This window comes from Lepisosteus oculatus, chromosome 2 (assembly GCF_040954835.1).
Source record: "Lepisosteus oculatus isolate fLepOcu1 chromosome 2, fLepOcu1.hap2, whole genome shotgun sequence".
Lineage (NCBI taxonomy): Eukaryota > Metazoa > Chordata > Actinopteri > Semionotiformes > Lepisosteidae > Lepisosteus > Lepisosteus oculatus.
In genome coordinates this window covers 35,834,788-35,847,008 of record NC_090697.1, presented here as the reverse complement: position 1 = coordinate 35,847,008, position 12,221 = coordinate 35,834,788, and the positions used below count along the sequence as shown (strand labels likewise).

At 33.4% G+C, this 12,221-nt stretch overlaps 1 protein-coding gene across 1 annotated transcript in view; it reads right to left on the bottom strand.

The window, feature by feature from the left end:
• Positions 1 to 12,221, bottom strand: part of grik2 (glutamate receptor, ionotropic, kainate 2) — a 243,416-nt gene that overhangs the window by 43,748 nt on the left and 187,447 nt on the right. Inside the window, 1 exon segment of the mRNA XM_006625959.3 lies at positions 10,929 to 11,146. Coding sequence (XP_006626022.2) covers positions 10,929 to 11,146 — 218 coding nt within the window.

Genomic DNA, 12,221 nt, shown 5'->3' with positions numbered 1-12,221 from the left:
AATCTCAGCAAACCCATTGAATTTTAACAAATCTATTTTGTTTTGCTTTCCTTTCTCTGAAATGAAGAAATTAATAAATTTACCAAGGTGTTTGATAAAATTATCTGTAAACTTTGTGGTGCACCTGGAAATTGAAGATTGTGAAAGACTCTGTTCATCTTAATTTTATGTCTGTAAAAAAACTCTATGCATATACATGTAAGGTATAGAGTCCAGATCTTAAAGCAAAATATTGTGCAGTTTAACAGTGGATTTTATATCTTAAAAGTATTTATGAATAATTTACTGCTATGTGAAAATTTCACAGACATGGATCTAGAGGTCTGTAAATTTAAATTAGTGGATATTGTCATCTTTGTCATTGTGCCTTTTATTAAGAGTTTTATTAATAAAACTTTGAATCCTCTTTTGTTCCATGAGCAAGTTGCATCTATAATTAGAAAGTACAGGTGAGGTCCATTACTTTAAAAATCATAAAGAAGGCTTACAACCAACAAATTATTTGGTGCAGTATCTCAAGGTGGAACACAGATGTGTGCAACTTCCAGATAAAAATGATGATGAGAGACAAATGCAAGCTGCCAGATGCATAAGTAACTAAACTCGTGAACTGTTAAAAATCTACCCCCTAGTGTCTTGCTTTCAGCTTATGAAAGCAGCAAATTCACACCATTAATTTAGCCTAAGCAATACATATATTTATCAAATTAACACTTTATCAGTGAACCACAAACATTCAAAAGCATCACTTTATGTTATATTACAGCTAAGTCGGTTTTGAGATTACCTAGGCATAAACTAGGGATATGCATACTTGTATATATGCTGAAAGGTATTATATGTACTTATCCATATACATTCTATGTATTGTATGGTGATACAGTTAGTACCCTAGCAAATAATGTATTTCTTTTCAATTAAATGAATATTTAGAAGCATGTTTAAGCTTCACTTGTTAGTCTGGAGGGAGATCATTTTAAAGTTAACAAAATTTGCCACATTGGCCACATGGTTATTGGAGTGTCACATGAAGAGGTAATAGAAGCACTTATAGATACATTTATATGGTCTGATGGCATTCTGCGAATTGCACTTAAGGAAACAAGAAAAGGTTTTTATAGACTTTTAAAAAAACATCAGACACTCAAGACTGGGATAATAATCACTGGAATTTGTTAATTTAACTCCCATCCACAAAAACGATAACAAGATCAAAGAAAGTGAATATGGACCAATAACTCTTAATTCTATTGGATGTAAAGTTGTGTAAAAAATAATATGAATTAACTAGAAAATTATCTGTATTGCTACAGGATCCAGAGGTTTATTCAGCCCAGAAAAGGTAAGACTTGCTTAACTAGCTTTTTAAACAAGCAATAATGGATACACCCTGAGCATGGTATAATGTGGAATATTTAGAAAGATTGCATTTTGATAAAGTGCTACGGTTAATTATTCAATTGTAGACAGTAAGTACTCATATACTCATTGTCACTTTGACAATTTTGGATTCTGGGTATATTCAGCCCAGAAAAGTTAAGACTTGCTTAACTAGCTTTTTAAACATGTATTTTACATTTATTTTACAGTAACATTTATTTTACAGTAGGACCACTATTCTTCCTAATTTGTATCAGTGATCTAGATTTGTGTATACTCAGTAAAAAGTGAAATCCACAGATGAAACCAAAATAGGAGGACAAGCAAGCAATTTAGTGGCAATCCAAAAAGGTTCACAATATTTGACTGGGCAAATACCTGGGAAGTGACATTTAGTACATAGGTATTGAATTCAGGTGAAAGATCCCAGTTCTAGATTCCTCAGGATCAAAAGTGAAATGAACTTTGGATTCTTCCAAATTTCAGACAATAAAAGATCGGGTCTGTATTAGAATATAAGAAAGGGTTTGTATTCTGTAAACAGCAGACATGAAATAAAGAATAATAATTAATGCACACATAATAATTACATAAGAAATCTTATTAATAGTTTAATATTTGTCAACACTATCGGTAAACAAATTAAAATTTTCTTCCTTCTGCTTTTTGATGCTGTATATTTGGTTGAGATGCCAACAACATTCAGTTTGTCACACCAAAACATTTCATTCTAGCTTTTTTGCAATATTTTTATTTGCAATGCATAATGTTTTTTGCTTTCTTTACCTATGGGTGTGCATCAGCTGGATGCTTAGACATTTTGGTGAACACCATCACTGTGAAGTAAGAAATAGTAACATACAGTAATTTGTTTGGCTTATCACCAGTCTGCTAGGTTATATGCAGTATGTTTATTTATGTTTTTATATTATAAGTTAATATTATTATTTTTCATTATCCAAAGAGGCTTAGATTTGGCAAATTCTACATAAAACCAATATCTTGATATATTACAACAGTATTAATACTGCAATAGTACATAATTTTTTAAAAAAATCTAAAATATTCAGTGTTTAGAGAATTACTGTCCAAAATACAATCCTGAATCTGTATTGCATGCAGGTAGCTAAAACATAAATGATATATATACGTTGGGAAACTTAGGGCATGTGTAAATATTCTATGAAAAATATGTTTCTCTATATTAACACATTATTTTTCTTCTACACCATATAGGGAAACAATAAAGAAGGCTGAGAGTAATTTATTATATATACTGTATTTGAAAGAACAAAATTTTAATTAATGTTACTTTTATGTTACAAATGATACAATGCACTAGTAAGACCAATTGGAAACTACAGATGGAACAAAACGATGGACCCCTGTTCAACCAACTAGTTCCTCCTGGATATGGTTTGTTTGACCTTCCACGTCTTTCAGGCAGAGGCGGGGGCATTATTGTTACTTACAACCTTTTTTACAGTCTAAGTCCTATTACTATACCTCCTCCCTCTTTTGAATGTCTTGTTTTAAATGTTTCTATCCCCCAAGACTCAAAACTTCCTTCATCTCAACTGCGACAAGACTGAAGTCATGCTTATTGGCACCCCCCATCAACTTCGTAAAGCCAGTCCTGTAACCCTTTCTGTAGATAGCTCTGTACTTGAGCTTCAATCAAAATTGAAAAACCTTGGGGTTATATTCGATTCTGGCTTAACATTCGACCCACATGTGCAGAATACTGTCAAAACATCTTTTTTTCACCTTAGAAATATCACAAGACTACATCCTAAGCTATTATTAACTGTGGCTGAAAAGCTGATCAACACAGTTGTATTCTCTCGAATTGACTACTGTAATGCTCTACTTGCAGGGGTATCAAAATCTACTCTGAACAAACTGCAGTATGTCCAAAATTCAGCAGCCAGAATCCTGACCAGGTCTAGTGCAAGTGTTCACATTACTCCTGTCCTGGAGTCCTTGCACTGGCTTCCAGTAGAATTCTCTGTATACTTTAAAATGCTCACCTATAAGGCTCTGCATAGCTTGGCACCTCAGTACCTGTCTGAACTATTATCGCCCTACTCCACACCTCGCAACCTCCGCTCTTCAAATTCTGCCCTCCTTACTGTCCCCCAAGCCCATCTACATTGTATGGGTGACAGGGCCTTCTCCTGTTATGCCCCCAAGCTCTGGAACTCTTTGCCCAAGGATATCAGTGAGTCACCTTCTCTAAACTCCTTCGAATCCAGACTCAAAACCCTCTTCTTCAGAAAAGCCTTTACATAACTGGTTCCATTCTTCACCCCTCTGCTCTTCTTAGTACCACCATCCACGGTCTCCTCTATATATTGTAATTGTGTCTTATCTTGTGTATTCTCCTTATTTATTGTTGTAGTCTTCTTATTTATTGTTATTGTCATCCTGTAAAGCGCTTTGAGAAGCCACCTTTAAAGGCGCTATATAAAATAAAGTTTATTATTATTATTATCACAGGAAAGTGCATTTAAAAATGAGGCTAGGGAGCCCTTTTTTGCACAAAGGGAGTCTGAGGGAAGTTTCCCTTGATAAGACATTATTTTTATAAGTATATATTTTTTAAAATTATAGGCTATAGTATACATTATAATACAATACTTCAAAATCATTGGCATTGTGCCTCCTAAGAGTGACACCATACAAGTAATAATTGTCATAAATTAAAGAACTTATTAAATGGCAAATTAATGGTGCCAAAAAACCTAAAACCTATCTTCCTCTTTTGTCCTTTCATTTGCCATATAATATGACATCAATTTTTATTTTTCATATTTTATTTGGAGAGGTTGCAACATAATCAAATTATTTTTAATATATGCACACATATGTTTATTCAATGTTTTTATAATTTCATGACATTGTGTTTAATTGACATATGGTAAATGTGTGGTGACTGATATGCAGCTAAATATTGTCTAGATAAATACTATATAAACAATATCTGCTTATAACAAATGTATTAAACCAAACCTTCCTTCAATTGTACATAGAGAAAATATGTAATCAAAATAACCATATTATTACAGAAAAAGTAAGGCCCTGGAAGAATCTAAAAATTAAAAGAAAGGAAATACCCAAAGACCTCACAAGCAGAGCCTGGTGAGCTCAGTTGATTCCTGGTGGATATTGTAGTTATTGTAGTTATTTTAAAATATCCAATATTTCTTTTAGTCTTCAGGATATGCAAGAATGTTTCCAGTACTTTGCTCCCTCCCTTAAATCAGCAAAACAACTTATATTTCTAACTTCTAGGCAATGTCTTATGAAAAACAGTTAGCTTCTCACTTAGAAATCAACAACCAAGGGAATAAGAGTGAAAAATAATAGCATTTCTTGGGCCCTAATAAGATGTAATTATATTAGCTAATAAGTGAGACACACAGTGGTAGCAGTTATTAAATAATTCAGAGTTATTGTTGTAAGTCCATAGGGATGTTACCACCATAAAAAGAATGCTGTTTCAAACTGCCTAAAAAAAGTATCCCATGCTGGCATTTTCATAATTAACTATCATTAAAAGTGTATTTTCCCAGAACAAATCTGAGTCAATAATTACATAAACTGCAGGGAGCTTCTTTTCTTTTCTTTTAAACGCATACAAAAATCTCAAAAAGATTTCCTTTCTAGGTGTACAGTATGGCCATGTTCATAAAGCTTTTGGGGGTTAATAACCACCAAATAATGTCAATGATCCGATAACAAGGTAGTCTGCACACATTTAAACCAGCCCTGCAACTTATAACTGCCAGCCCACTGAAGCCAAGCAGGTGTGAATCTGGTCAGTACCTGGATGGGAGACCTCCTGGGAAAAACTAAGGTTGCTGGTGGAAAAGGTGTTAGTGGGGGCAGCAGGGAGCACTCACTCTGCAGTCCATGTGAGTCCTAATGCCCCAGTACAGTGACGGGGACATTATACTGTAAAAAGGTGCCATCCTTCGGATGAGATGTAAAACCAAGGTCCAGACTCTTTGTGGTCATTAAAAATCCCAGGGCGTTTCTCAAAAAGAGTAGGGGTGTTACCCTGGCATCCTGGCTAAATTTCCCATGGGCCTTTATCAATCATGGCCTCCTAATAATCCCCATCTATGAATTGGCTTTATCACTCTGTTCTGCTCCCCACTGATAGCTGATGTGTGGTGAGCGTACTGGTACACTATGGCTGCGGTTTCATCATCCATGTAGGTGCTGCATATGGGTGGTGGTGGAGGGGCATTCCCATTACTTGTAAAGTGCTTTAAGTGGAGTGTCCAGAGAAGCGCTATGTAAGTGTAAGGAATTATTATAATTACATTTTAAAGAGCAATGACATGCCATTATCAAGCATTGTTTAGGAATACACCACTTTTGAAAACCAGCAAACTGATCTTTAATACACTAATTTATTTAATATCTTACCCCAGTCTGAAATAATGATGAATATTTACCTACAAAAATGAGAAACTGTGAAGTAGTTTCTAAAGAAATAGTTAACATGTAACAAAACTATAAGACATATACAGTACAGTATATATTTAAGTTCTGTCCCAGGCCTCACTGAAAGATTGGACCTAACTTTTCAGAATTGTGCATCTGAAGGTTAGATTGAATAATTCTGTGAAATGTGATTAGGTGTTTCAGCATAATCTGTAGGTTGGCACATGCAGAAAAAAGCAGAAAATCACGGGCATTGTAAAATTCTTAACGTTTGTAAGGGGCACCCCAAGCAAGTGAACCAGTATCAAGGACAAATGCGTTGACAGGCCATTGCATTCTGAATTTGATGGGTCAACCAAAACATTGCACATTATGTTTATTGTGCATTCCACATAAGATGTTTTAAATCACACTTGAATTATGAAGATGTGTGGAGTAGATGCCTAGAGCACAAAGCAAGGAAATATTAAGTGCACTTAAGATTAAAGAAAAGTTAGACAAACTGAAAGTCTGGGCAGACACTTGTCAGATGGCATTTAATATAGACAACCACGGGGTTTTGCATTCAGGCACTAAAAGTATGCATGCTAATATAAACTATAAAAAATGGGAAACACTGAGCTAGAATACGCAATATATGTAAAAGACTTGTTTATGTCGACAGTTAGCTTATATCTTCCAGGCAATGTGGGGAAGGAATAAAAAGGCAAAGAAATGTTAGTCTACTGTATATAGGGAAGAGTGTAGAATTCAAATCAAAGCATGCCATGTTAAAATTGTATAACGCACTAGATAGGCCTCATTTAGAATATTGTATACAATTTTTGTAACTACGTTACAAAAAAGATATTGCAGCTTTGGAAGTTGAGAGAAGAGCAACAATATACATTCTGGGACTTCAAAGAACGTCTTACACTGACAGACTGAACAAACTGAACCTTTATAAGTCTTGAATATTCAAAATTGTCAAATGCACTGAAAAAAACAACCCAGACATGGTGGACCTCTGCAGAGTAAACAAGGAACATGAACAAGATGACACAAGCGGAAATTATGTGGAAGTGCACTGAAAAGTGAAAACAAGAGCCAATTCTTTAACCAAAGGAATGGTGAAGTATGGAACAAGCTATCCAGGCAAGCAGCTAATAATTTGGTTTTATTCCAGAAACAGTTGGATGGGATCTTTGAATTAATTAGCTACTAACTACCAAATGGGCTAGATGGGCCAAATGGCCTTCTCACCCGTGTAACCATTTATATGATGTTATGACTGAACTCAGGGTGCAAACAGGAGTACATAATCAAATTGAAAGATGCTATGTTTATTTCAGGGCATCACAATGCCTGTATATATTCATTTTAGAATTTCCTAATAACTACACCAAAAAACTAATTTGTATATAAAATTGTGATCTAAAATATTATAGTACCATCACCTAAACAATTTAATTTACCAATATTCCAAATTCTATTTGTGTAATTACAATAACAAATAAACAGAACTAAAGAACTGAAGAACTAAAAGAAGTAGAACGGGTATTGATTATAAAAATAATAGTGCACGACATTATTCTTTCAAGATTCAAGCCAAACAATGCGCTTTCAAGATTCAGAACTGAGTTCAAAACCGTGGACCACCTGAAATTACTATATTAGGACAAGTAATCTGAACATGCAACGAGTATTAGGAGCTCTTATGATTACAAGAGAGAATAGTTACGTTTACAAACACTTTTTGACACTTCACAGAATGAAGCACAATTTACAAAAAACACAACACATTGTAACACATGTAAGTCTCAGCCCTGAATACAAAAATGATATGGAAGCAAAATGCTAATGCGATGAACACATCACAAAATAAGACAGTCTAAATAAGATAGCAGCATATCATCACAAGAGACCAAACACTAGAAGAATACATCCAGTTAGGTAAGAAGAATAACCTGATTAGGACAGGTACTGATAATGGTTAACGTAAGAATTTGGGAGAGACGTTCATCTAGCTGTAGACTGATGACCAAATTGATAATATACAGTATTATTTGTCATTTGTGATTTATTTTACATTTTATGAAGATCAGCAGTAAACTGAGTAAGTATGTTCTAATGAAATTCATGTCCAACTCTCTCTAGTGTCATTGTAGCCAATGTTAGTCTTGCCATGCAGCCTATTTTTAAGATTAACTAATGTCAGTATTTAAGCTTGTTCCAATTGTTCGGTAATACAAAACTGCATGATAGGCAATTGTGATTTTCAACACATTTCATACTGGATGAAATCTGACTAATTTCACTTCCAATATTAAAAGATCATTGTCAGTGAATGGTTGTTTCTATGTAAACACTACAGGCTAATTGCAAAGGATATATTTTAGCAACAAAAATATTTCCCAAATTAGGAAAGATTTGTAATGTTTTTAAACATTAAAATGTGAAGATCTATTTAAATTTCATATGGCTTTTTTCATGTACAGTATGTAAAACCAAACAACAATGTGCCACAACCTCACAATGCAATATGGTTTGATAAGCACAGCAGTCAAGTACCAATTGTGTATTTATAATGAAAGCAATTAAAATACCTGTAGCTTTTTTTTCTAGGTACATTGTGCCAATTAAATCTAAGTACAATGGGCATTACCTAACCGTTCTCCCTATAAGCAACATTTGCCTGGAATGTATTGCAGCTCAGGGTTCTGCTGTCATCTAATGCATATTGTGTTACAAATAACATATAAACACTGTAATTCATTCCAAATTTCTAAATAATCACTTTTTTTCTACACACAAAAATGTATTTTGTTTATAAAAAATAGCTAAGGATTATTATTATTTTAAATTGTAACACTTTTTGTAAATGTAGTATTAATGGCTATTAATAAAATACAAGTGGTAGAAAATTCTAAAGCCTGTACAAAAAGAAAATTCAAGGTGCCTTTCCATGCAATAAATGTGTGATGTTTTCAATAAATAAAATGTTAATGTATTTTTGTCATATAGCTTCATAAGGACTCTTTAAGACTACTGTCTTTTTTTTCAAATACACATTAGTTTTATAAATGCAAGTCTGTAACAATCTCGGTCAATTAATAAGCAGATTATGTAAAACGTGTACATGAACAAAATGTGTTGTTATAAACAAATGGCACATCTTATGTTGCTCTTCTCAAATCGACTTTGACGCCATTAGTGGAAATACTAAAAATAATTATAATAATAAAGAACAGCTGCTATGTGTCAAAACATTTTCAACACTGTATTGTAGAATACTTCACTTAACTAAACTGAATTGGTAAATGTTGTTATTCACAAGCATGATAACTGCCATCATTGCTTTCCAAGAAATACTGAAATACTATGTTCAAACATAATTACAATTGTTTTAATTCACTATCACATTGAAGAGGGGATACAAAATTTAGATAATAAAAACATTTTTTCAGTGAACCAATTATTTTTTCAGTACCTACTACAATATTGCAGCTTCACTAAAATACATAGTAGTTTTATTCATGTAATATGGTTGATACATGACTAAATAGATACATGGAAAGTTTGTCAAACATAATTTAAATCTGAGCCACCAGGCACAGTCAAATGCAAAAAATACTAATTTTGGAAATACATGTTTCCAACGGTTTGAATAATAGTTTAATATCTTACCCTGTTAAAACTAACAGGTTAGCAATGGAAAACATCTTATTGTTAAACTTCTATGGAAGAGTGCTGTCCACAAATCAAAGATGCTGACAGACTCTTATTACTTTTAGTTTTACTTGATATTATTTTATCCAAAATTACATATATTTGTGCAAATTTATACTGAACAGTACTATACTACATCAATTTGAGTGAAACATCATTAAATACAAAAGTATTTAACAAGTAATTTTTAGTCCTGTGATTACAATCTTCCCAAAAAAACAAGTGTCGTTTCCGTAAAGCTTGTGTTTATGACACTTTGAATTTGAAAGCGCTATATAAGTGTAAGCAATTATTATGATAATTATTATATTCTCTCCAGTTAACATTTTCTATCTCACACTTGAAGAAGGCTCTACAGCTGAAATGTGGAATTAACCTCGCTAATTCAAAGTGACACTGCTCCCCACTCAAATTTTAATATTAATATAAGAAAAAAGTCAACAAATAATGTGAAAAACTGAAGTCATGATTGCATAAGTATCAAACTATTTGATGTGTCAAACCTTAATTAATTCAGGTGAAAAAATAACTTAATAAGCCGCACAAAATGTTGAGTGTCCTCTTTCTGTATGCCACCCAGACACTATTTAGCTACCTCCAAACTGAGTATCTAAGCAAGAAAGAAAGTGGTAAGGGTTGCCAATGTGATGCCAATGACAATTGCACAATGCCAGCATGCAAAGATGGATACTTTGAACATTAAGGTTCTGAATAAAATATTACGGCATATATGCATTATTTTATAATTTCACAAAACAGGACACAATAGGAAGGGTCTGAATACGTTTGCAATTAACTTTAAGTTTGTTTATAACAATGGAAAATTGTAAAATGTATTACCATAATGTACATACCTATTAAACACTCTATTAGGAACTGTACTACAATCCCTAGTTTTCTGGTATACATTATACTCAAAGTGCTGTTTGTTTCTATGCTACCATTTGCCTGCCTCAACTATAAGATACTGAGATTTTCAAATGGATAGTTTTAAAGAAGGTAAGAAATAATTTGTCTTAAAAATTCCAATATATAGATATGGGTTTTTCATAATAACATCCCAAAGTAGTATGAAAAATTCTTAAAATGTGAGATTCTCTCTTCCTTCAAATAATCATACTAATATATATTGTTACAGTATATATTTCAAACAAATGTATGTAAATGTGACATACTGTTGATATAAATATATCTGAATGTTAATTCATACCTTCTTTACCAATAACTGTTACCAGTAACAATAACAGAGGTTTTGAAACAAAGCATTCTTACCCTGAATCCAATTTGATGTGCAGGGATCTCTTCATACTGAAGCAATGTCCTGCAAAGTGTCTGGACAAATTTGACTGCCTTTAAAAAATGCACAGATTACTCAAGTAACCTACCTTAAAGAAAGTCATTGTTGCTCCATCTTCCACTACTCCATATTCAATTTTTGTCTGCTTTGCCAAGTCATCTGCTGAATCAATTGGTGACTCCATGCGCTCCACTGTTAGAAAGGCTGCTAGGTTAGCAGTATATGATGAAATGATGATCAGTGTGAAAAACCACCAGATACCTCCAACAATCCTAGTGGAAAGGGCTTTGGGCATGAGCTCAGAACCTAGTAGAAAGGAGGAGATTTTGTCAACCAAATAGTTTCATTATCTTGTAAACACGAAACTGGTATTAAAATTACCTTACTCATAAACTGTTGAAAGAGTTGAAATGGACCAGTGAAGGAAATAATCTTGTCAAAGCTGAATAAGACCAGACTAGATATGGCGATTAGAAACAGACTGAAATCTGTATGATACCATTAACATTGAAAACTTGGAACTCACATTTAGTATACCATAATAGACTTAAATTACCCATGGAAGAACAGCTTGACGCAGTCAGGTCTAGTACATAGACAAGCCACTATGCTTTTTACTCACCAAAATATAATTTTAGTCATAGACAAGGAAGGGGCCCTGAAATTAGAGGTCATTGGTTGTCATTTTAAGAACAGATCCAAGATGCAATATGAAGGCATGCCTTTATCATAAATTGTTTCATTACTTTGTTATATATTTAAGTCCTTGAAACCCACAAATCAGTTAAAAACAATTAGAGGTATTTAGACCAACACACCTTCTCTGGGTAATTAAGACATGATTTTTCAGGAAACTGTCTCTTACCTGCATGTAATGAAAATGTGTAAATGTCTGTATAAAGGATATCTTATGAAATTTAGTTTTCTTTTTTTTTTACTTGAATACACACATCGTTTACAGACCACTATGACAGAATCTGCTGCAAATCCCAGATGCAGCACACCATATTCATTCATATTCATACCAAATATAGAGAAAGAAAAATCAGAAAAGAAACCATTTCAGCAGTAGTAAAATGTGAGTATCAAGCACAATTCAACTTTATAGTAGTGACACTATTAAGCTTTATAATTGTCAATTTTTAAAATCTGAGCTGATAGTCCTCTTTAACAGAGAAAGTAAAAGTGTCAGGGAAACAAGTCTGACTTCTGATGCAATTAATTAAATGAGACAGAACGTAGAAGCATTACCTTGAAATGGAGATTGAAAATGGTACATTATAAACACCCATAAGCAGCCCAATGATTCATTAAATTGGTCATTTCTATGCAAGGCAGAAGGCGTGGCTGCCCTTTGCACTACGACAGTGCCATACAGAAG